General features: G+C 38.9%; 1 protein-coding gene across 9 annotated transcripts in view; it reads right to left on the minus strand.

The window, feature by feature from the left end:
* Positions 1-27301, minus strand: part of KCNC2 (potassium voltage-gated channel subfamily C member 2) — a 101226-nt gene that overhangs the window by 73242 nt on the left and 683 nt on the right. For 6 of the 9 annotated variants that reach the window (XM_064701952.1, XM_064701960.1, XM_064701961.1 and 3 more), the window contains exon 2: positions 26226-26983. In XM_064701952.1, coding sequence (XP_064558022.1) covers positions 26226-26858 — 633 coding nt within the window. In that variant the 5' untranslated portion in view covers positions 26859-26983. Of the gene's footprint in view, positions 1-26225; positions 26984-27141; positions 27254-27301 lie in introns of those variants that run through there. The other 3 variants (XM_064701955.1, XM_064701953.1, XM_064701954.1) reach the window with 3 other exon arrangements.

A 27301-nucleotide genomic window follows, 5' to 3' on the forward strand; every position in this document is an offset into this window, starting at 1 on the left:
CACCCATTTCTACTAAGAAAATTAATACAATTCTATTGTAAAAAAAGCTATTGATTGCAGCCAGTGCAATTCACTGGTGCAAGAGAACATTCTTCCAAAAAGAGTGCCAGTTTATAATCATACTAGAAATGCTATGAAGCAGATTCTGTCTAGCACTCTAGAAAATTGGCCTGGCTTTCTACTCCTGGGACGGCCAGAAGGAAGAGCAGAGATACTGCATTTGGCCCCTTCAACCACACACATTTCCAACTAGCCTTTGTGCTCTTTCCTCACCACAGCTTTTTCTTCTCTGAGGAAGTCTCCTTAATACAGAAAACAACCATGAGGGTCAATTTGCTCCAAAAATCCCCCCACAATGTATATTCTGGAGAGTCAGTTCAAAAAGATCCTTATGTGGGTCACTGCTCACCCCCCTCTCTACTGTTGGTTCAATTGTATTCAATATCCAGATTTATCTTGCCAATTATTAATTTGTAAGGCAGCCAAATCAGCCAGTGAAACAGGACATAAAGGTCATGTTTCAAACTCCCAAGCAGAAAGACCACAAGCTGAATTATCACACTGCCCATTTCTGCATACCTGTCAATATAATCCTGGCGCTGCTCAAACTCTGGGCTCATTTGAGAAAGCCATCTGGGGTATCTATCCCATACAGATATATCAGTATGACATATTTGGTCATACAGGTATCAGGGGCCACTTGATATTTTCAGTTCTTCTTTCCTCCCCCTTCCCTTTGGATTGAATTATTTGCAGCTTTTATCATTCAAAGACATTGTTAACCTTAAATATTCAAGACACATACATGCTTCCACTTTAGCATTTCTTTCTCCATTTAGCAGAATTGCTCTGAAAGGAATTTTTCTACAACACTATGAGTACCAGGGAAACATGCTGTTGTATCTCTCCAACGAAAACCTTTCAGTAACACAGGAATGTAGCACTCCTGGTAAAACATCTGCTGAAGACAGTTAACCTTGACAGCGCTGTAAGCTAAAGTATTAGTAACAAAATGAGCCTACATGGTGGGCATATGTGCCTGCTGATGTTCCGGTACAGGAGGCCTTCACCTCAGACTCTGTCCATCTTCATTACTCCGTCAAACAGATCACTGAACTGAGTTAACTCATATTTTAACTCATACTACAGTGACTGAGAAACAGCACTCAATATAGCAAACGTAAGGACTGGGAAAAATTTTGTTAATAAAAATAAAAAAATTAAAGTACCTAAGGATTAGGATTTTTTTAGTAGTTATTCCTTCACGCAACACAGCTTTTATGTCATACTTTTGTGAAAGGCTCCTTGCACAGGGAACACATAGCAGTGCATTACTCTTGTATGAAACTGCCAGCAAGCTATACAAACCCTTTCTCCTCAAAAGCTTATTTACCTGCAACCAGTAACTACTCTTGCAAAGAACAGTCCTGGTCTAAATTTCTGACTCAATCAGAACTTTTTCACCTTGGTGAAACCACCATTTACTTGAAACAGTATTTCTCCTGCTTTGAGTTTTAAAGTGATACAGTCATTCAACCTTTGGAAACAAAACTGAGACTGATGAGCTTCACCAAAGAAGCCAAGTCAAAACGGAGTGCTGTGTAAAAGACTTCATAACATATGTAAAGAGAGAGCACATAGGCTGGAGTTCCTAGTTTTCTCGTGAAAGGGAAAGGAAAATCCCTCACTGTAGGTCTACAAAGTTTTCAAGAAGAGAAAGACTCACATGGGTCTGCAAGCTGCCAACACACCAGCCAGGTGGGACTTGGCTGCGGAATCTCACACCAGTGGCACCAGGTAACCCAGCCCCTGCGGGACAGCTGCCATTGACAGGGCAGGGACAAGCCTGCACACCTGTACAGCAGCTCAGTGACACCTGGACAACAGCACTAATGCAAACTTCTCGGTGTAAAGAATATCCATCATGGCACAAATTACAGGAGTATATGAAAATAAAATTTATGTAGGCATTCCAAATAGCAGAGATGCCCTCTAAAGCTGGTTTTTTTTTTTTGGTTTGCAGTGGGTTTTTTCCCCAGGGGTGTCTGTAAGGATAATACTCACTTCTTTAAGAGGAAAAGCCCTTCCCTTGCCTGTGTGCAGTCATACTCCATTAATTCAGAACAGCTGCTGTAACAGCAACATTAACTGTTGTGATTTCTCATATTGAAACTTCTGTCATTCTCCTCCACTGAGAAAAATCTGAATTGATAAAGTTTGTTTATATCTTATTTATACAAAGTAATTCCATTCCCTTTCTGTTGGCAACTGGGCTATTTTTTCTAAAATTCACTTATTCATTCAGCAGAACAAAGCTCACCTTAGTAAGTTATGCACATTAATAGCAGTCTATTATCCATGTCGCCTTCTTATGAATCAATTAAGTTTCATGTCCAAACTTCAAAATGAGCAGAAGAGGCATATTTCTGCATAATGAACTCTAAGGAAAAGTCAACAGATGTTCATAAAGTCTCACTACATCTATCTACACAGGCTTTTAATGAAATATATTCATGTTTATAAAAGAAATCTCATCTATATTTTTCTAAAATTTGCCTCTACTTGAGCTTGAGATTTAATGAACTCATTAAGACCACCAACCACACCAGGCTTTGGGTTCTTTTTTAAATGCTTTTCACATCTATTACTTGTACTGAAATTCTTAGCACAGATTTCCACTTCTCCTTTCCCAGGACAACTATTATTCTGAAATTAATGAACCTTCTCCTGACAGCCACACAGAAGTTGTCTGAAACGCACATGGGGCAGACGTCCTGGTACATGTTTCAGGCAGCCTGGACCCACACCACCAGCTTCTCTGACCTGAGCAATCTGTTGGTTTTGCTTTGGGTGTTTGACATCCAAGCGTGGTTTGCCTTTTAATGCTGCTACTGTAAAAGTCCTCCAGAGAGCTCTAAATTCTGCCTGCTTTCTTTTTTGTTCCCCATAAAGCCTCAAACGCTTAGCTAGAGACAGTTACTTCAACAACAAAAATAATGAGCTTCTCAGTTTGAGGAACACACAGAAAAACTAAACATTAAAAGAGATCAGTCCGTAATGGACATTTTTCTGGTTTTATTTGGGGTCGAGTTTTTTGGTGGTTTTTTTTTCTCTCAATATCAAAATATTAAAGCCTATCTTATATTTTTTCTGATTTTTAGTGGGATTTCTACTGAATATGACATTTCAGAATTATTAGCTGATTCAAAAAAAATTTAAATGCTGCCCCTTCCCATTATTTCTCCTTCCCCAGATTTAATTATCCAACAATAACAACACAAAATTTATGAATACATTCCATCTCCTCTAAGCTGCCGTTTGGACAAACTTATTAATAGCCAAGTAATAATAATTACCCAGCATTTCAGCTGCCTTTCATGCATTTGAATGTACTTCCAGCTATAAAAGTATTGGTAACATTACAGCCCTGATTAGAAAAGTATTTAAGAGCATAAAAAAGGCATTTTCCTGCATAAGGACTAACAACAAAAGGCACAACACAAGAAGGCATGACAAATTCAGAAGAAGAAACAATTGAACAAATATAAATTATATGGGAGATAACGTCTGGTTGATGTCAAGTTTTTGGAGGGTATTTCAGAAGGTGTCTGTTATTATTTTCAAGTCTTTCAGAATCTATTTTCACATCTTATTTCAGGTAAAAAATCTTGCTACCATTTTCCGTAAGACGACAGATCTCTCAATTAAGATGAAGTATTTTTGGCACAGGCACAGACTATAAATGTTTCTATTTTCCCTGTGCTTATTTAGATCCCTCACTGGATTATTTATAAACTAGTGCAAGTCTTTCATATGGATTCTAGACACAGAGGTACAAATTGGCTGGCATCTCTTTTGCCGAACAGGCTTATAAATCTTTATTTGTGTGACAGAAATCATAAATGATGATTCTGAATTTGATGTGGCCAAAACAATAGGATGCTGCACCTCCTTAGTCACCTTTCAGACTCATAAAAAAAGCCTAAAGCTTGCTTTGTGACTAGAAGCCCAGGAGCAGGAATTCATGACTGCCCATAGAGACTGCAGAGCAAAACTGTTCCAACCTCCCATCCAACTCGTCCTGGTGAGCTATTGCTCTCTTCAACACCACTATTTTTACACAGTTATTTAAATATGAACACAAAAAACCTCAGTCTCCATTCTGACTCCATAATTCTTTTAGCTCACAACATTTCTCTCACAGGAGTCATAGGGAGCTGTTTTTGTCACTTTGTGGTTTTAGCAGCTATACAGATCAACAAGAATGCTTTTAAAAAAATTAATCAAGACAACACAAAACCCTAACCTATAATTTGAGACCACTCTCTTATTCCATATACCATGCATATGCACATTTCTCAGATTTCTGTGACTAGAAATATATAATCACCTAATTATTAACAGTTTCTACCATTTTTTAAACTCTGACAAAATACTCTTGCAATTAAGAACAAAGCATGAAAGAAGCGTGGAAGGGAACGAAATATGGATTTTCTTATCCAAAACAATTATTTATTCTATAACTGTCTGGCAACAGAACTGCAATTTGAACTTTAAATCCTAAAGTGTGTTGGTAACTCCACAGAATGTGGAAAGATGCAAGGAGACAGGAGCAAAGTCTTGGTGTTTCATACTTATGGCTTCAGCTCAGTATCATTAGAATCTGTTCTGCCTAAACTAAAGCACTGAACTAAAATTAAACTAAACCTATACTAAACCTTTCCAGCTCCAGTTAAATCCAATTTTGCTCTCCTTGGTATGGGCACTGAAAAAGCTATGATGAAAAGATATTCAACAGGAATTTAGGCAATGATCAAATGATTTATGCAGAAGATGCAACAAGCCTGGCCCACCCAATGACACAAATGCCCTGGGAAGAAAAGCAGCATCACCAAACTACTCCTGTTCCTGGATGACAGCCACCAAGTCCTTGTGAGGTCAGAAGGGGTTCACCAGAAGGAGGAGGGCACTAATGCACTGGCAAAGCTCAAGGGACAGAGATTTGTGTAATCTCAGGAGAGAGGAATACTGTGGTGTTTTTACAGCTCAGGGCAATATAAACAGGTATTTTTTATTCTTCTCTCCATTTGTTGTTTGGGTTTTTTTTTTTTTTGTCTGTCAGCTACTGTTGAAAGGGAGTCATCAGGAAATATTTATACAGCTGTTCAATTCAAGATACAGTTTTTGTGCATACTAAGACAATTCTATTTTACAGAAAAACAACAAAACTTTGTAAAGCACAACACAAAAGCCACATAGGTTCCATAGTGTTGTCTTCATAATACTAGAATTTCACAATTTAATTAATGAAAGCATTATTCTTTATTATATCATTCTATCTGAGTATTTAGTTTTAATCTAAGTCCTTAAGTTACAATCTTTTGAAGTTAATGCACTTACATTTTTGTAAGACTACATAACTAGAAAAATAAGATTTTATTTTTTCTTTTAATGTGTTAATCAGTTAAAGGTTTAATTATGTTGATGCTTATTTGGTCAAATCAGGGCTTCAGCATCCACTGAAGCAAATGAGATAGTTCATGCCTCTTGACATTAATGTTTACTTTGCCTGACTCCTGAAATAAAATATTACTTTGGACCCAGACTTAAACATAAGCTCCGCAACAGCCAAACCTCAGAAGTTTGTATGTCCTCAGGTCAAAATCATGAAACAGAAATTTCTCTAAGTCAGATCTTACAGTAAGCATAAACATTTAAAAATGTAATAATTCTTACTTTACTTGGGAACAAACTTAATTGAAGAAATACATCAGTATGAGGTTAATGTACCACATAAGCATCCACCATCCAGTAAAGCAGCAAACCTGGTCCTCACAACTCATCTCATTTGCTGGAAACTATAATATAAATAGCAAACAAAAGATGTTGAAGTGATGATGAGCAGCTACACATTGCACAACCAGGTTAGGGTCCCACTGGCAAGAACTGCTGCTTTAAAATTTAAATCAAGGGGGTCTTTTTCATATTTCTGGCATTTACAATGACATGTAGACAAGCAATCTCTTTTTCTAGAAAACTAGGAGACAGTCTTCTCTGAAATGGGTGAAGTCATTAACTGCAGTTAAGAAAATGTGTTGGCTTCCAGCTTCTGGAAAAACAAAGGTGCAATAAGGAGCTGTTCAGAAGCAGTACTTCCATGAGAGTTTGTTTATTTATTCTGGCAGTATTTGGAGGGCAGTTCTCTGTCTTTGGCAGAAAGTCTGCATTTGTACTCTACTCTGACACTGCTGAACACTGCACAGCAAACTGTCCATGCAGACCAGTGTGCACATTAGTAAACCCCAGTAAAAAGTCAGCTGGGATGGATACAAATCATTCTGATGCCCACAGCAGTGTTGAGAAGGCAGCTTAATATGTGTAATGAGAAAACCAAGGTCATCTTTACAGCACCACCTTGTTATTCTTCATTTAATCACTGAATCTGCTCCTTTCATCTACTCAATGACTTTGAAAGTTACAAGAATATTTTCACTTCCCACAAAAAAAGAATAGATATAATCTAATGAAACGGAAACCCTTTTAGCACAAAACAACACACAGTATTATAATCTAATGAAAGGGAAACCCTTTTAGCACAAAACAACACACAGTATTCCCAAATGAAAGCAAGTCCCATCCACATTGGGATCATTGCTTTTCACACCAGATACTGAATCCATTGCAAAGTTTTAGAGGAAATATAAGGACATGAAAAACTAGTAACTACCTATCAATATGTCTTTATCAGGCAATGGAGTACAGTGAACAAACTGTAGAGGCAGCAACAGCCCTCATAGTCTAAGTGAGCAGTACCCCCAGCACTACAATCTTGTGTCTTAAATACACACATAGGATGGTGTTACTGCTAAACACAGAATTTCAGCATTCCCTAATTCAGGGTGCTAACAGTGTCTTTTACTGCAATTTCTACATTTAAAGGTTATATATTTTGAGTATACACAAGAGCCACAAGTACATGTCCATTACCTACAACAACAAAAAGATCTGAAGATCTTGGTGTTTCTGCTTCCCAGGGAGAAGGACATAGAAAATTATATAAAAGCTGCAATTGTATAACCTACTAGTCCACTCAACACAGAGGGCCACATTTATTTCCTCAAAATGAACAGGAATACACAGCATTGCAAAGGAGACAGTTAATGAAGAAGAGGGCAATAGGCAAAAATATAGTTTATTCTATCAAAAAGTTACCCAATAGTTTCTTGTACCAAAAACTGAAACAGCAGAACTGGAATTTACACTTAGGGAATTATTCCAGCTTCATAAGACAAAAAGAAACTAAACTGAGCTACCATGATGCTGCATAAGCACATTGTGCCTTCCACTTGAACATCACTTCAGCACTGCTGAGCCTACTGCAGCCTCTTCTCAGGCTTCCTGCTGAGCCCCTGCTTTACTTTCCCTTTGAACAGAGACTATTTACATACCCTTTAGAATCAAAACGTGATTCTGTCGTCCATTTTGACTGTGACTGCCATTCCTTCATGCAGAAAAACAGTTTTTATGGTTGCTGGTGTTTTGGTCTGTCTCTTACTCTGTCACCAAAAAAGGCCTGAAAAACAAAGACATGGACTTCCACAGGCCTACCCTGGCAGCTGTCCATGGCAGCCCTCTCAGTACTGCTCTCACTGCCCCACACATCACAGGAAAACAGACCCTCACCCTGTGATCCTCCTGGCTGCCAGCCACCACAAAAACACAAGCCTGCTACTTACTACAGGAATTTCTTTGCTGATTCTGAACAAATCCCAGCCTCATATAAATCCTCCCATATGATGCAGCCATCCAGCCTCTGCTCCCTGGCTTGGAAATGCAGAATGTTGGGTGTGCCAAGGGGAATGGAAATCACTAATATTGAAGTAGTAGATTAAGAGGTCTGCCCCAATAGGGGCCATGCAGGCAAAGCACATCCCAAGATAATTCAATGGCTCTATTGGGCATTTGGAGGGCATGGCAAACAAGGACAGAATTCAGCACGAATGCAAAGAGTGAAAAAAAAAATCAATTGGTGGTTATGTGATGTTATAAACTGCAATAAAGCATGCTGGCAGCTGTCAGAGTTCCTCCACATTAAAAAGATATGCAAGAATGGAATAAAGATGATTTTACTGACTTGATGAAAAAAGAACATTCAAGCTCTCTAAAATATGCTAGACTTAGATGAGGTCACAAACTTGACAGTGAATTGCATTCTGAACTCATTACTCTCCCTACCAGGGCTCATGCTGTGCAATCCAAAACACACACAAGCCAAATATGTGCAGACATATGGCAACATCAGTCTGCACATACATGGAATCTACAGCTGGAAGAGGCTATGGCAAGGACTGGAAAAATAAAAGTACAAAACACAAGCAGTAAGTATCTCAGAAGTAGCTAAGAGTCAGTTCAACCTGATTTCACTCAGATACAACTTCAAGAAAACCATTTCTGGTTACATGTCTGTATTTCAGGGCAGTTCAAGGCAGGCAACAGTGGCTTCCTAGAATTTCTTAGAAGGGTGAGAACACTTTAATATTGCAAGTGACCTTTACAGAAATCACTGAGAAATTTCTCCAGTTTAGCTAAGCTGATTTGCAAAGTAACTTATTTACATCAGAGACAGCCTGCAGTACATTCTGGTAAGTGTGGGAAAATGGGTTTGGAAGCCAAACTAAGTTGAATGAGTACTGGGCACTGTAACTGATTGAAGCATAGTCATAGAAGCTTGCTACATGGATTTAGGCAAATCAGCTTTAGCTAACAATTTAGTTAGATCAGTGACAATTCTACATTTAGGCCAGAAATACAATTTTCACTTTGCACATTGTTTAGTTCACACTAGTAGAGCCTATGGGAAAACAAATGCAGTCCAGTGAAGTAGAGAGCACAACTGCCCATTTCAGTCACACATATAGCAGGATTATATTTAAAACACTCAAAAGAGTTTACTGTGTCCAAATGAATGCATCTCTCTCAGCTATTTTCAATCATCTAGGCCTGTACCTCAAACTATCACAAAAATGGGGAACTTAGATTCCTAATATTAGATGCACTGAATTACACCCCCAGGCCATGCAACTGAGAAATTATATACCACAGCATCTGAGAGCTTTTCAGGCAGACTTTGTGTACAGGATTCTGTAAGAGGGACATAAAGGATCTGCAGAGAGAATTAAAAACTAGATGCAGTTCTCTCTGCAGTTTTAAGATTGTTAAGTCTGTGTTTGAAAAGAAAATAATATTGTTCATTATACTTAACAGTGAGCCTATCTGTAGAGATTTATGGCTTTTTTTAACAATACTCAATAAAATGGAAAAAGAAGGGGGTATGGACTTTGCCCATTTATTCTGTATTACAGGATCAGATATCTGAACTTATGAGATACACCACTGCTCTACAGATATAAAACCCACACTTACAGGAAGAAGCCTTGCTGATGAATCTTCCTCCAGAGGAGCAAAAGGTTACCTAAATTTAGAGAGTCCTCAAATAATAGGGAGGGGAAAAAACTGAAAAAACCAAGCAGAAAAATAAGTGAATTAGAAAAAGTAGAAAATAGCTTGAAGAAAATTAGTTTGTTCCAAAATGTAACAAATTCATGAAATATAATGATGATGATTCATATGTATTAATTTTAAAAAAATTAAGAAAAATCTAAATTTTGTGGAGAAGTAGAACTGTCTCTGACTCTGCACATCTGGGCAGAATTTTCATTTCCACAGAATTATCAGTAAGGCATTCTAAAGTGAACCTCTGATGAAAGGTGTCACAAAATCATCACTCATACATACCAGTTTTCAAACATTTGGTTGTTCCCCTTCTTCCTGTTTGTTCCAAAATAATTCAAATTTTCATGAAGTAGTCTGATTATGAACACAGACAAAGCAGATTACCAAGACTGCCTGACACTTTAATCGCCATCACTTATAATTGAGGAAAAGGGGTATTACAAATCTCCAAGCTTCATTTTTGATTTTTACTGCTCTTCATCTTAATTGAATGGGCACAAAAGTCTCCTAAAACAAATAATAAAAATGATTAAAATGTATCCTAGAGAGTTCTTTTTTTTTTTTTTAGTAAACTTAAAATGTGGCAGTAAGAATTTTTTTCTATACAGTGTTTATGATTTTTAATGTCTTTTTATACTTAGAGCAACACAGAAGAGGCAGTTTGCTTCACTGTTCACTTGGCATGCCCCTCTAATTCTGATATTGTGTAAAGAAGTCATGCTTGTTAGTGATCTGGAGCTGGAAGTCCTTTGCTTGCCTCTGGGAGTCTTACTTTATTTTCAAGGGGAATTTCAGAGTGAACTGCTTCTGCTATGGATTAGTGCCACAAAAAGTGGAATCATCATTCTTAGTATCAATGTTCTTTCAACAAGAGCCCTAAAATAGGTTGTGAGATGTAGAAAAAGCCTTCATTTGAGTATATCAGCTCACAATGTATAAGACAGTCCCTTTAAGATAATTTTATTCAAGGCCATTTTGTAAAAACTAATGAGTTTGAAATTAAAAATAAAACTCTATGCCACTTAGTGGTTTTCCTGAATTTCAAATATTAAACATTTATGTTATTAGCCTCTCTTCTTCCTACGTGACCTATTTTTTACTTTCCTGTGAACTGAAATAAAAAACAACTCAATGTTCCAATTTCTTGAAATTCACCACTTAAACAGTATTCTTAATATGGCTACATACAAGTACACACTTAGATAGATTATCTAACATAGTCAAACCTCAATGCTACATATGTTATATATTTAACTTCAAAATGTCTTATCTAAAAGGTGACAGATACTACACAACAGGCACCATGTTTAATAGAGAGCTATTAAGCACAGCATCAGGATTGTGAGCTATGGACTCTCCAGAAAATAAAAAGCAAATGCATGTACAGGATCCCATTACAGAGGTGCACAGAAGTTTTGCCATTCAGATAAATCTTCAGAGAGATATATGGTAAATGCAAAGATTTAATATATTGCTTTTCAAAAGTAAAAAAACAACTGTTTAATAAAACCTAAGACTGTAGCTTTGTACAAATGGACACTGAGGCTTCTCCCTGCCCTCCTCCTTTCTCTTCCCCTGCCAATACTTTAATCAGCTGAAGAATTCCCAAGGACTGTGATAAATGCAAATATTTCACCCTACAAAACTGGTAATGTGTATTATTTCTTCCCTAGGCAGCAGAATAAAACAAATCCAGAAGCAACTATAACCAACACAACCTACATTTCAGGGCATCCCCAGTTCCTAGTTTCTGGAGTTATACTTAATTTATAGTCTTCAAACAAAACAGCACTCTCCAACAGGCCTTTCCTTTTCTCACTCTTGACCTTTCTTTTTATTTAACTGCCATTTCAAATGCATCACTTTTCTTCAGTATTCCCCAATTAGATTTCTCCTCTAAGATTATCTCTCCTCAAGATCTTTATGTATTTTTTGCAGATTGGTTTCCTATTTATAGGCACACTTCCATCCTCTAGCATGTTTAATTTACCAATTGGACAATGCTCACTTTGTCCAGTATTCCCTGCACATTTTGGGAAATCCTTTCCTGACTCAGAGATTGCCAGACTAATGCAGGAAGCAGTGTACTTCTTTTAAGCACAAAAAGCCTTGACTCAACAGAACAGCACTATGAACTCCACTCTTCACAAAGAGCAAGGTGAGTATTTACCTAGCTAAGCCTTGAAGATCCATCCATTAGGGTTTTCACTCTAGTAAGTATCAGAGGAGTGAAGGAGAGCCTTCTTAACAACTAGTGGCAAACTCAGTTTAAAACGCACTACAAATTCTTATCGTGGCTACCAGCTTGTAGCTTTTTCAGGGTCAAACAAGTCACTCATGCCAGAAATTTGCAACGACAACTAGAAATACACAGAATTATTTTTTCATATTAAATTCCTGTTATGGAAGGTTTGGGGATTTTTAAGATACACAATGAACATGAAACCAGATCTGTCCTTAAACTCCTGGTTCAGAACCAGCTTTGCCAAATTCAGAACAACACACAACATCAGCACAGTATATGAACAAAATAGAAAGTGCATGTGACACACATGAAGTTATAGCACCATAAATTTTCTCTTGACAAATACTTTACAGCTGGTTTACTGACTGGGAATGTGCACTGGTTTCTAAGTGTAAAATGTTGTATGTTGGTTTAAGTTTTGGCATTACTCTGTATTGGGCATTAATGCTGAAATCCAGCCCTGTATTACACAGCTATTAACAACACACTAGAAAAGAGTTTTCAAACCTCAAAAGCCCCAGAAGAAACCCCCACAATACAGCCATTCTCTGTCAAAAGTATAGGCAGCCATCATTTCAGGTAGAACAAAACACTGGGCCCACTTGTTTATCCTGCATTTTGTTTGTTCCAAAGCAATTAACTGAATGAAGAAATTGCTTGCCTGTCCACGATCACAGCAGACTCAGGGCTTGCCAACTGCCGTCTCCTGGAATTCATTCAGCCAATACTGTCACATGCTTTCAGCACATCCTCAAATCTTGGCCAGACGTAACTCAATGTTAGTTTTGTTTTGCTTCGTTGCTCCTCACAGAAAACACCACAGTTAAACCATTAATGAATTTCCTGTAATAACTCAGTAGAGCTTCCTTAAAATGTATTTCCTGATATAGTAACTCAGTACAGTTTCCCCTTGTGAGGGGAAAGAGAAAAAAAATATCAAAGTATAAGTGCCCCCAGGAATCTTCAAAACACCACTTCAATTTTGATGGCAATGCTCTTCCTCTTCATGGTTTTCACATTAGATAACGGTTCACATTTCTGATCAATAAGCAAAATGTTTGGCATTGTTTCACAATAAACTGTTAAGCAACATATTACACATCTTGCTCATGAAAATGCATTCACCATATATAGGACAAAATTCATCCATCTCTATGGAGAAAACTTACAGCTACAGCTCTTATACATGAAAAGCAGGACACAAAGATAGGTCTTATTTCAGAATTAAGGATTAACTTCTGTTGAAAAACTCTTATACTAAAATTTACAGTAACTCAATTACAACAGTGCTGTAAGCTTAGCCAATGCTGATCTATATAATTAAGTACAAACTATTAACCTATTAAAATGCAGCAAAGAATAGCAACTAGCTTTCAGTAACTAATACAAATGCTTCTGAAATACAAAATAAGGTACTACTGTAAGTAGTGATAACACTGACCATGCCCTTGGAATCTCACCCTCTTTTTTTTTTTAAAGCCCGATGAAATGCATCCCCTAGAAAGCAGCTACAGAACACAATCAACAATCAACATGAGCTCATTCAACATATTCATCATTCTAATATACTGCAGATCAAATTGACAGCAGAGCCAACTTTAGATTAAACAACATTTTTCACTTTGAGACTTTACATTCTGTTGTGCTAGAATTTAACTGCATGGGCTGAATACCAAAGGTCTTTGCAGACATTCAGTGAACAGCATCAAATTCTGCAAACTTTTTACTTACTAAAATTGTGGAAGAAAAATCATGGCAGACTAGTATGTGCCAACCTCCTCCTTAACTCATGATTTTAAAGGTCTTTTCTGCTGTTCTGTGCTTTTAATTCAATCTCCTTGTGTTTACATCCAACAAAGCAACTATTACTAACATGACTGAAGAGTTTTTTTCCATGTAGACTTTGCCTGAAAATTGTCACTGTTTTCTTATGGAAGTCAGACAGTTGGGGTTTTTTCTGTATCCCTCAGGTGTAAGATATAAGCCTTCTTCTCTGAGTACACTCCTCCAACTCTCCTCGGCAAACACTATTATCAATACATTGAGGATTTCCTCCCATACTCATTACTGCAAATTACATTACATTCAAATTGCTACACAGTCACACTTTGCTTTTACCACAGAGCCACTGAATGAAAAAAAAAAAAAAACAGAAAGAAAGAAGGAAAAAAGGGACTGTTAAATGATTACGTACACTTACATTTTCAGGCACAGAAACCAGCGAACAACCCCAACCTTCTTTGAAAATTACCTTAGCTCTCATTGCACTATATTTTACAGTCACAAACAAAAATTCAAATCCTTCCTTTTTAGAAACTGTTATTTGAGCACTAATTGGTTTTTTTTTAATTTTTTTTTTTTTTTTTGTAAGGTAAGAGAGTGGTTGTATCTTCTCAGTTTCCAGTCAAGGGTGAAACACAGAAGACATAAACCTGGATTTCCAAAACTCCCTGCTAGCACTTTAGTTCCCGATCCCTCTTCAATCAAAATGTCCCTCCAAGCCAGACCAAATGAGCTCATTGTCACATAATCCCTACAGCATTCCCAGCTTTCACTGTATTATGACATTCTGCATCTTCTACTTAAATGTCAGTTTTGTAGTTTTATGCTTCTCATTAGTCAATAATCCTCACAAGAAGCAGAGATGTATGAACTTAACTTGAACTGATCCTCTATTCCTTTCAAAAAAAAGAACTAAGTGGAAAAAAAGACAGATCAATAATAAAACCAGCTGTAATACTTCAAAGATGAAAAATCACTGTGTTGTTATCAACATGACCTGATGTAAATGACTGCCAAATCTGATTTTATTTAATATATCCCCCTACTAAAGGTGAAGGAGGGAAAGCTGCATCCCTGGGAGACATGACTTTCTTAAAATGTCTTATAAAATATCATAATGAACGTATGTTTTAACAAACAAGAATAACTTTATTGAGCCCTGAGAGACACCAATGAGAGAGCAGTTCACAGAAAATAAGATGTCTTAAGTTATGTAACTCCTTCAGGTTTCCCCACATTCAGTGAGATAATATTTATAACAAATGGAACACTACTCCTGTTATCAAACATGATTAATGACTGTATGCCAATATTGTAATACAGATGCATATCTAGTAAGATTGACTCATCATAGCCTAAAAAAGTAAGATACTCATACAGTCCACAAAACTCTACTCAGACTTACAGCCAGGAACTGAATTAAACATGTAAAAGCAAGAACATTGAATTAATAATGAAACAGAGGATGCAGCCTTCTTCATTAAAATCTTCAAGGACATATTGGGAAATAAAAAAAAAAAAAAAAGAAAAGAAAATCTTACTGACTATCATAATTACAGGTGAGAAACACCTATGTATTAGTTTGTTTATAAATGCATGTGTGTGCCTGTGCATGTACATACATCTATACACACACAGAAAATACTTGCATCCACATCTGTATATATATGGATAAGATCACCTGAAGTGTGAAGGCACTAGGATCCCAAACATTCTCCCTCCTGTCTCACACTTGCATTTCATCACATTTTCACATTTCTTCAGTGCACACAATTGTCACACTACTTGTCTGAACAGTAGAATTGCAATGAAAAATTTAGGTTACACACTTTCCTTTAGCCTCCACTTTTTCGAAGACTTTCCCAACCACAGACAAGGCCTGGGTTTCTGGAGGCAACATATTACTCATATTTTGTGATTAGGAAACTGTAACAATTACCTTGTTATTTTAAAATTGCTTTGCCAGTAAACAAACAAAATAAGATTTGCAAAGTTTGTTCATTATAATTACTAACAGGCACCTCCTGATTCTTATTTTCAAGGAGCATACAAACAGCAGCAGTCCAAAATCGGATTTTAATATTTCTTCACTTTTTTGAAAATTAGCTCTTGATATCTGAAGAAAGCAGATACCTTTTCAAAGAGTAATGCCTTCATCTCACAAATCTGTCAGGACTGCATTGCAAGAGAGGTTGCTCTAATGAAATACAAACCCAACATAAAGTACATCTTCACTTCTCTAGAAGCTAATGGGTACATTTCTGCTACCAAACACTACATTTAAATGTCTTTCAATTGTTGAGAATACAAAGTCATTGGAATTTTGCAGAGTTTTCATTTCAGTAAGTGAGACAAGCTATCACACTTTCAAAGAAAAACTGCTAACACAGCTACTAAAGTTGATAGGTATCTACAGCTATCATTGCACTTCAAGCCATAGCAAAATGGTAAATTTTAATATAAAAGCATTGGAAAGGACACTGATTCAGAAGTGCTAGAATAGCTAGTCATTGGCTTGGTGACAATGCAAGATGCTGAATGCAATGCAGTGCAGCTGAAGAGTGAAGAAGCAAGTAAGAACCAATTCTGAGAGCCTTCAATGATAGCTCTAAGAGACACACTGCTGTCACAGCTCCTGGATGAAGGTGCAGACTGTACCTACTTACCATAGCTGTTTTAAAAATGTCATAATCGAGTCATTAGGAAAGTAATTTTGAAAAGACAGAAAGATCAAAGCTCCCATCTCACAAAAGACAGAAAGATCAAAGCTCCCATCTCACCATTGCCATTAGAGAAATGGCAATTGAAGCAAGAAGTTTAAGTAGATAAACCTGCAGTTCACAAAAACTCTGCATCTTCCATCCTTAAAACAGTGAACATAGTCAAAAGAAATCATTCAACACAGTCAAAAGAAACACACATGCAACCTGAAATATCTTTGCCAGTTTTAAGGTTTGGCTGGCTATATTTGACAAACCAAGACAATGAAAACACTTTGTTTCAGTCCGTAGCAGCTCTTTTTTTCCCAAGACACAATTTTCCCTGTTATTAAATATTTATTTTCATTTTTAATTCCTCCCATTTCATTTTTTCTGCTATCAAAGCACCAAATTTAAAAATGCAATGACTAACCAAGGAGATCTTGTAGCTGCAATGCATCAAACCAGTTTCATTGACCATTCACAGGTCACTGCACTATTAGTTTCACATGCCTGTTTTGGAGACAAAACAGCCATTTCTTCTCCAAGCTGCACAGGTACATCACCTAGGCAATCAGGAAAATAACTCTGTCTTGCCGGCAAGAGTCTCAATTGTCAAATTTGAACTATATTCAAACCATCTCTAATACAACCAGCAATAAAATTCACTGGGCAAAGGATTAAGATGCCTTAAGAATTTAAATCAATTTAACATACAGTATTACCATATAATGAAGAGATAATGAGTTATACAGCAAAGCTGATGTTCAATACCTACACTGAAATCCTACCCTGTTTGATTTTTACCCTAAAAAAAAGTTGATGTCATTTATGATATGTCTTTTACTATATACATTTTTGTTTTTAAACTATGGAAATATGAAACAATATCGTTACTAGATAAAAGGACTTGATTTTCCATTGTAAGGGAAAGAAGGTAAGGTTGGAAAACCAGAACTTACTTCTTTGAAATAGGATAGATTCTTTCAGTTGGAAGGGTCCTACAACAAACATCTTAACCAACTGCTTGACCATTTCACAGCTGAATCCACAGTTAAAGCATGGTTTTAAGGGCACTGCCCAAATTCCTCTGTAATGCTGACAGGCTTGGGACATTGACCACCTCTATAGGAAGCCCTTTCCAGTGTGTGTGACTACCATCTCAGTAAAGAAATGGTTCCTAGTGTCCAGCCAGAACTTCTGACACAGCTTTGAATCATTCCAACGACCTGTTACTGAATATCAGGAGATTAGCACCTCCTTCTCCATTTTCCCTTCTCAGAAAGCTATAGAAAGGCATAACTCCATCCCATCTGAGTTATTTACCATTTTTTAAAATAATTTTTCAGACCAAGGGAAGAATGTTCAAGGTAAAATTCAGATGTGCTTGTGCAACAATTACATCCTAAAATTCAAATGAAAATCTGACGGTAGGTGTCAGATCTAGAACTGCAAATGCAAGAAAACTTATTTTCCAAATGAAATCAGAAACCAGGAAGACAAATAGGATTCTTCTCCAAACCATATTTGGATTAAACTTAGAATACTGAAAAATTCCTGTCACAAAAAAGACCTGTGTAACACTTTTGGTGCTACTACCAAAAAATATCAAAATTATCTCTTTCAGCTTTTAGCAGTTAATCCTGTGAAAATGAAGATACTCCTGAAACCAATTATTAAACATAATTGCCATTCATATTAGTAGGATTACCAACTGCCAATAAAGAGTATTGCTCACTTGAAAAGTTCAGAGAATTCTTAAATACCTATGCAAAAATAAAGACTACTGAGGACATCTCCTTTGATATTGCCTAAGAACTAAAGAAAATTTATATGCAGGCATTTGTATACTTCAAAAACATTTTTACATTTTCCTGTACATTACAGTTTTGCTACTGCACAGGCTTCATATAAAATATTAACTACTACATACTTGATTATCCTCAATCTTTTAGTTCACAGCATACAAAAGCCTAATATATTCTGTGACTATCCACAATCTGAGAAATTCCTTAGGACAACAGGAATGTGACACCCCTCAAGAGTGCCCAGCAGCAGCAGCAGCAGGGTGCTGCTGGGGATGGTGAAACTCTCGCCCAGGGCTGCAGCAGGCACCAACACATTCCCCTTGCAAACCTCTCAGGGGCTCAGCCTGTGCTCTGCACTATGGCAACAACATGTACCCAGCACTTCACAGCACTGTTCCACAGCCCCCTCTTTCAACTCCACTACATTTCATCTTCTCCAATGCAATTTTCTCTGCCATTAACTGAGTTTCACCATTTGATTTCTGTTGCTCTAAAATCCCAGGTACTACCAGATCCCTAATATTGGAATAGCCTTGTGCTTTTATCAAAACAAGCATTTCAGCAGGGTGAAAGTCATTGTCAAGGAAGAATTATTTCTCTTAGGGTAAGAATTAAACAGTTAAAAAGAAGTTTACTGCTATATATCTACTGTATCTTTAGTACTCTAAAAATTATCCAAGCCAAATGCACAACCTTCAAGTGATATTTACCCTTTTATAAAGACTAGGCAGAGTGGAAAAATGTAATTCTCTATACTATACACTAATGAAAATGTAAACACTTTAAACTATACTTACTTAAAACTACACTCAATATGATCTAAGCTTGTTTCTGTTTTTTCAGAAACAAGCTTAGATCATATCGAGTGTCATACTTCATGCATATTAATGAACTCTACCACACTATTCTGCATTGGGCTAAGAGATTTTTCCCTGTTTACAGCCTTTTGCTGGAATATATTAAATAACCAATATCTAAGTTTCACCTAGAAACATTAAGAAACTACAAAAGACTGTCTGTAACAAGAAAGAACTGAATTATCACATTACTGTAATAATTAACCTACTGGTAAAAAGACCAAAACCACAGCAACACCTCAGAATTTTCAACTTAAAAGCAGCAGGGGGAATAACAACACAGTACTATAATACATAATTAGATTATTTGATTTTTAAGCTTCAAGCCACCACTTCAGCCAGGAAATCTGTAAAGCAAATGACAAATCACAAGACATTGTATTCCATGTGATTAGATGGCATTCTATTTTTAACACTTCCGATTAACAGATGGAAGTGGAGTTTTTCTTTCCAAACTGCTTTAGTCATCATAAAGTACCAACAAAGATGTTAATTAAACAAATTAATAAAACAAAACAAAAAAAAAACAAAAACGTGTGATTCATGCTCATTCTCTACAGCTATTTCTATAGCATCTGACAAAATTACCATTTAGTTATATCAACATATACACACGTATACCACTACAGGGAAAAAATGTACCAGGTCATCAGTACAACTTGAATCCCTTTGATCACGTTGATAAATATCACCAAGCTAAATTTATACTACTATGTCCTTGCACATTACCCCAACTGAATATTTTGTTCGCCAGAATAAATTATTTCTGACGTGTGAAATATCCTCGTGTTTCAGCCCTCACATCAGGGAGAAGGCTCTTTGGAAGCAAGAGCACACGTAAGAGTGGACATAGTTCCTCTATTTCCTCTCCACATAAAATCATTGAATAGTGTTGCTTAACATTTCTTTAAAATAAAATTTTTATTCCTGTGTAATTAGTGATTTTTACTGGAAAAGTGTGCACTTGGGAAAGAACGAGAGTATGTAAAGGAACTGTATAACTATAAGAAATACACTAAGTAGACTGACAGTGGTTAGCTTGATATTCTAAATTACTATATCCATATTTAATTTGCCTAACTAACTTACAATTAAAAAAAAAAATCCACCACTGAAACTCTGCAGAAATCCCCACAAATTTTTACACTGAATCAGTAAGTTTACGTAAACCATGCTGACAGAAGTGAGGTCTAAAGAAAAGTTTAAAATTAAAAGGGAACACACTACCTCCATTGGATGCTTAATATAAAGAGCATAAACCCTCTCTTTCCAGTCATGGCTGAAGGAAACTTTCCTTCCCTAAGACGAGCCACGAATCTGAATCACAGGACAAGCAGGAACCATCTCTGGAGAAATGAACAGTGCTGAAACAGCACTTGATCATGAGAAGAACTTGTTTCTTCCATCTTAAAACTACTGGACACCACTTTTATAAGAGATTACTAAAACATTAAAAATTTACAGAGGGAGCCTTTCCTCTTCTCTTATTCTTCTATCCCAGTTGCAAGGCACCTTCATAGGAAGAGAATAATATTCTGCCAATGATCACTGAGGGAGTGAAGGATAGGCAAATTTTACACATACTTCTCTTATAGTATATTAAAGTCCCTACAGTGAAGGATATTAATCAAGGATATGGAAGTTGTCTCAGTTCTGAACTTTTTCAATTATGACTTAACACAAATTCTCCAAATCAAGCAAAAATGCTGTTTTCTTCACAGGGTATTGATTGGTATATTTACTTTGGACTAAGTACCAAACACCTTAAAAGGACCTTGAAGATACCAGTTTTCTTGCATCACTTATTTCATATTCTGACTGCATCACATGATGTGCATGATAACTGATTCCTCATTTGACAGTAGCACTGAAACCTATACAATATTCATCCCAAGTTGTGAGCTATTCCTCCCACCACCATCTTAATCAGTTTGAGAATAAATTTTCATCCTCAAAGTAAAGCATTTGAGAATTTTATCACTGTAAACAAACATGACAAATACTACTATGTATAATAACTACATAAAAAAAGAGAACATTGTCTGCCAGATTTCTCAATTTAAAATATTTCTCACACTGCTACTATATTCAGCTATGTCTAATTAGCAGATTTCCACTTCCAGTTACACCAAAGCAAATTCAACCTGAGTCCATTAATCAAATTATTTTAGAGTCACTGAAGGACAATCCGGCTGTATGCACATATCTAATAGCATCTATTTCTGAAATGATAGGACAGATCATCTCTGTGTCATTTATGTCAGAGCCATGACAAAATCCTTTTCCCAGATGAATAAGTGACAGTGAGAAGGCTGTTTTCAATGGGAAGAGGAAGCGAAGAGCTGGCTTGTTTCCATGGAAACACTAGCAGCATCAGGCAGAACAGCTGTAGAGGAAGAGGCAGAAGTTAGGAAGGCAGAAATCTTGCTGATTTTACCTCTCTGATGTCAGTACCATCAGAAACCATTTACACTTACGGCAGATCAAGCTAGTTGATTATACATCATGTATTAAGCTAAAATTTCCAGTCAAAATTTTAAAGGCCAGTATGCCAGAAGTAAATGAATAAAAATTACTTACAATGTGATTTGAGCAGCCCATGTATGTGTGAAGCTACAGAGTGTATGAAAATCTGTAACACTAATGCAGTATGATTTTTGTCATTAGGAACATATCTAGATGTGTCTTTAAAAAAGACAGCTCCCATAGCATAAATGCTTCAAGCAGAATGACTGCTTCTCACTAATTTAATGTAATTGAATATTTTCTCACATGTAAATAAATCCAGTGTTTTCATTACCAACAAAAAGAATACACTCTTTGAGGTGTCAACCTTAACTATTTCTCTTGAGCCATTATTAGACAGATGTCTGCCTAACTAATAATTGAATGGTAAAATCTAAAATATACCTGCTTTCCTCATTGAATAAAAGACAAAGTAAAGATTTCCATTTATGTATTAAAGGGCTTCCTATCAGTTAAGATAGCTAACCTTTGCTATTCACTATTAATCTACAAACATATATTCTGAGATCAATGTACCTCCACCACTCCATTCACAGTATTTTAGACTGATGCAGCAGTATTATTTCCACCAAAAATAAAACCTGTCTTTCATCAGAACAGGCAAAACCCTAAAAATATAACTCACTTCAATAATTCACCATAGTACATGACAGGCTTCCTAAATCAAGGCTTTCTTGACAGGTATCAAAACAGGTATCTAGGTACCTGGAAAAAACATAAGCAAGCCACCACACAATGATCTAAGTTATCTTTGTTAAGAATGTTCTCCAACATAATTTCTGTATCTTTAGCCTCGAGGGAATCTATAAAACCATATTTTTCCCCTCTCCCACTCCACTCCTTTCAGCTGATTCTTCACCTCACCCAATGTCCAAAGCTGGTGTAGATGCAATGGGTCACTGAAAGGAATCTCTGACAACTAAATATCATATAAAGCAGTAGAGGGGGGTGGTATTTTTTCCCTCCAAAAATACCACCCCCTGCTCAAATACAGCTCCCCATGTCACTATGAAGCAGCATCAGTATCTTTAAGAACACTTTCAAGATATATCTTGATGCCTAGACTGCAAGGCTATTGTGGGTTTATTTGCATTGCAGTGAATATTTACTTACAGCAAACTTGACAAATACTTGCTAATTAGGATTTGTACTTCCTTGTAAACCAAGTAATGATGATCTTTCCTAGAGATAAAAACCATATCAAAGGGGCTATGTAAGCTGCCTTCAGCTGCTGCAAACAGCTCAAGTGCCCTGGGCCATGCTGACTCCCGCACTGGTTAACCACCGCACTGGCCCCTTATCCACAAAGGGATTCACTGTCTCCCCAAAACATTAAGGATATATAGCTATGGACCTGGTGAATTTCAAGGCCATTTTTGCATTCCTACACCCAGTACAGGAGTAATCCATAATTCTTAGGAAAAATCAATGACAAATACTAATTACATCTTTAAACAGCATCATTTTACAACTATTATTCAAAAGTAAAAAGGCTTTAGAGGTAATTACTTTGAAATATGGTATCTGAGATGAGCACTGGCATTCCAGTCCCCGCTGGACACCTGCAGACACTTTTTGAACTCAGCACTTAATATTGCCTCTTGTGCTTTCTTACAAACTACTTAGATGCTTCTTTGCACTTTACTAAAGCAAACAAGTGCCTGGCACTTAGGAGCCACTGGACACCAAAATCACTTACAGATATTAACCAACAAAACAGTGCACAGGTTTTAATCAGATAAGGTGTCTGTTTCAGACAGGTTTAAACCAACACACAAAGATTCAGTCACCCAGCACTCCTCCTCCTGTGAGAGCACCTTATGCCACTAGATTTCCACATCTACATTAACAGCATTGTGTCAAACAGCCTTTTGTGAATGATCGTTCCATTACGCGTGGAGTGAAAGGAGTACGGCTGCACTCTAATTTCATTTCACGGTCTGTGAAATCCAAAACGATAATATGAAGACAGAAATAACATTCAGACCTAACTCCTAAACTTGGGAAACAAAGGGAAGCGTTGCAGGTTTCAAAGCAATCATATATACATGGATTGTATTTCATATTTACAAACCCCATGTTTAGTAGATGTCGCTATCTGACTACCAAACTGCACGCACTAAAAGTTGAATTTTTTTAGAATCTCGACTAAACTAAACCTTCTTGTCAACAAACTAGTTCCACTATTTATATAACATCACTGGATGGTCTTGCTAGAATAATCTTGTGCGTGCACTATCCCCAAAGAGGTTACCATGGCAACTTATATTTGAATTTCTATAAATTTCTATTTTTAGAGATCACAGTTTCAAATAAAGAAAATCACAAATATTAAGTACCATTTCATTAACAGAAAATACGCTATTTTTATCAGCATCATAATTCCAAAAAAAAAGACACTAGTGAATCTAAATCCGTAATGCTAAAAGAAAATAATTATCACAGTTCTTAGGAAAGTTTACCACTAAGCAGCCCCACCATAATCTCAGTGGTGTATGAGTCAGTAACTAACACTGTGAGGCAAAGACTGATGTTCACAGAGTTTTGTCTTGATTTCAGAAAGCCCAGGATTTCACTCAAATGTTTTCAGAGTTAGTCATCATCTCAGCTGACATAAAACATGAGTGTATTTGCCAGAATACTGGGAAAATAAGGGCTCTCATTTCAGGTGTGGAAAAACATAATGTCTCATTCCAAACTAAGGTTACCATCACCTTAAATTACTGTGTTCAAGAGTGCTTACTAAGTGCATGCAAGTCCTTAAATACAAATTCACTTTAATGCTTTAAAACTCACCAGAAATTCTCGAAATTGTCTTCCTACCTGAAAGATCAAGTACAGATCTTCAGAAAATGAAATTACAGATTTAGACGCTGTTGTTAGGGCTCTGACACTGCCTTATTCTGGCTGCCTGGGTTTGAAATCACAATAAAATCTTTAAAACCAGTTAAGTTATAAAAAGGTAAATACTCTTGTCTTCTAAGAGATTAATACTGCAGTGCTGCAATTTCCTACTATAGTGTTAATTATAGTATTCATTTTGCAAACTTGAAATATCTTCACCCAAGCCACTAATGGTTCAGGATGACCTAGTACAGATGGAAAATGTGGAAAGCAAGTGCTTACAGCTTCTGTCAAAGACTGGACTGAAAAGCCAACTACAACTCCAAGGCGCAACGGCATGCCTACCTTCCTACTTCTCCTGGTATCTTCCATTTAACACTTACTCCGTACTCCTCAGTTCTCCAGAAAAGTTGAGCAGGAAGATTCTCTGTCACAAAAGCTGCAGTTTTGACACTGTCAGCAACTTTCCACAGGACAGCAGGTGAAAGAAAACCTGCAGGGCAATCACTGCTCACACTACAGTCTGTCAGGTAACTGACAGCCACATTTTCTTTAAGATTCCGACAGCTGAGATGTGAGATGTGGGTATGCATTTAGGAGCGAAGATAGACACTTCTGGTAACTTTTCTTCAGAACCCATTCTTTATTAAAAACATACTTTAAGAATCAACTGGAGCCAGCTGTTGAGGGAGAACAAACTGGTAGGCAACCGTCAAAAATATAAACAACGTTGGCACTCAGTAAGTGACAGTAATAAGTTTACTTTCAGTTTAACTTACCTCAATAAGCTCACAGGGTGAGCAGGCAGAAACTGCATCATGCCATGGGGTACAATTCCAGAAGTCACTAAACCACAAACTTAAGTGCACATCTATGAGACTGCCAGCAGAATAAGTGGAGCTGATTAAGAGATTACACCCACCATAACTGCACTTTCTGCAAAATGAGGTTTAGCTCTGAATACTTCATGGAAATCCTGATAAATACGCCACAAAATACTTATTGCCATTTTATAATCAAGCATTTCCTGTTACAAGTCCTTTGTCTTGTATTGGAGGGAAGATTTGCTGGTGGTTGCTGTTCTGGTTAAATTAGAGACACCACTGCATATTTCTCTCAAAGGAATTACAACCATTTGTTTGCTCCAAAGCCCCGAGTTAGAAAGCAAACCCTCATCACCCCTGACAACTGCAATGAAAAGATAGAACTAAAATCCAACTCATCAGAGTATGAAGTAGTGAGCATAAAAACCTAAAACCCCTATCTAAGTAAAAGAAAGTCAGTATGATCACTTACTCTCCTGTCCCTAGTTCCTCAGTCACTGAGCCAGCCAGGGTCACCCTGAGAAATCAATGGAGGAAGAGCCAGGGTGACCCCCTGTCACATTTACTTTGTTGAACCAGGATCACCTACCAGTGCAGACAGAGCAAAGCTCAGAACGGACTGAGGTCGCTCTCCGGTGTCACTGTCACCACCTGACCCCAAACCCGAGACCTCAGGCCACCTGCCCCGGCCCCAAAGGCACGTTCACGCAAGCGCTCAGGGAGGATGAGGGTGCCTTGGGGCTGCTCCTGCTCACACCCACACACAAACAGCTCCCCCAGTGAGTGAGTCACCCCCTCCACACCCCACACAGGCCAGGGGGTGACTCTGGGCTCCCTTGGAGGCTTCTCGGGGCACAGCTCCCACCTCAGCCCCGCACACTCCATGGGAGGGATGCTGGCACAGCGGGACCCCCGTGCTGCCTGACACTGCCTGCAGTTGTACCGGGTTCAAGCATCACCACCCCACGCGGGCCGATGTCTCCCTTGCAGCAGCCCACCAAAGCATCCCTTCTGCAGGCACACCCGGAGCGGGGCAGCATCCCCGCCATGCCGGCTCCCGCTCGGGGGCCCCAGCAGCCCCGCGGCCTCCCCAGCGCCCGCTGGGAGCTCCGGCCGGCGGCGCTTACCCTGGCGGCGCGGGACGAGTAGGGGTCCTCGAAGAGCGCCCACACGCGGGGCTGCAGCCGCCGCCAGCGCCCGCCCTTGCCCTCGGCGGCCGCCCCCACGTCCTCGATGCCCAATCTCTTGGCGGCCAAGTCGTCGTCGTCGCCGTCGAGGGGCGGCTCGCCTGTCAGCAGGTCGGGTGCCTCGAAGATGTCGAGGGCCTCCTCGGCGTCGCGGTGCTGGCGGTAGGTCATCCAGCAGCAGGGCTCCACGTCGGTCTCGTCGATGCCCCAGAAGGCCAGCTCCTCCTCGAAGAGCGGCCCGCAGACGTCGGCGGGGCAGTGCAGCTTGCCGGTGCGGTAGTAGTTGAGCACATAAGCGAAGACCCCCGGGTGCCGGTCGAAGAAAAACTCGCTGGCGCCGCCGCTGCCCCGGGGGCTGCAGCCGCTGCCGGGCTCCGGGCAGCCGCCCGCCGGAGGCAGCGGCGGATTGGGGGGCGGCGGCGGCTCCTCGCCGCCCGGGGACTCGCTCTGGGACTCGCAGGCGAGCAGGGCCAGGCGGGTCCCCGGCAGGGTCTTCAGGGTGCTGCGGTAGGTCTCGTGCCGCGTGCCTCCCACGTTGAGGATCACCCTCTCGTTGTCCTCGAGCTTCCCCATCGCTCCGGGTGGGACATGACTGGGGAGAGCGCGGGAGGCGGCGGCGCGGATCGGGAGGGGGGCGCGCCGGTCGCTGGGCGGGGGGCAGCCGGTCGCCGGCAGGTCCGTGGGGAACGAGCCTCTGCCTTAAACGCAAACAGAAGAAATCGAGGAGAAGCCCCACAAGCACCACCGTAGGAGGACCGTTCCCCGCGGTCACGGCCTGTCCCAGACCCCTCCCAAGATCTCCCGCGGACCCGCACTCCGAAAGAGCCCTCCCGGCCCGGCCCGGCCCGACACCCACCGCCGGCCAGCTCCGCTCGCTCCACCGCGAAGGGCTGTGCCGCCTGCCCGCTCCGGGCTGCCTCCCGCTTCCCCTGCAAGCAGGCTACCGAAATGGCACTGCTGCTGCTTCGACCGCCTATGGATCCGCCACCGTCCCCACCCCCTTCTCCCTCGCGGGG

The sequence above is a fragment of the Zonotrichia leucophrys genome, chromosome 1A (genome assembly GCF_028769735.1).
Source record: "Zonotrichia leucophrys gambelii isolate GWCS_2022_RI chromosome 1A, RI_Zleu_2.0, whole genome shotgun sequence".
NCBI lineage: Eukaryota > Metazoa > Chordata > Aves > Passeriformes > Passerellidae > Zonotrichia > Zonotrichia leucophrys.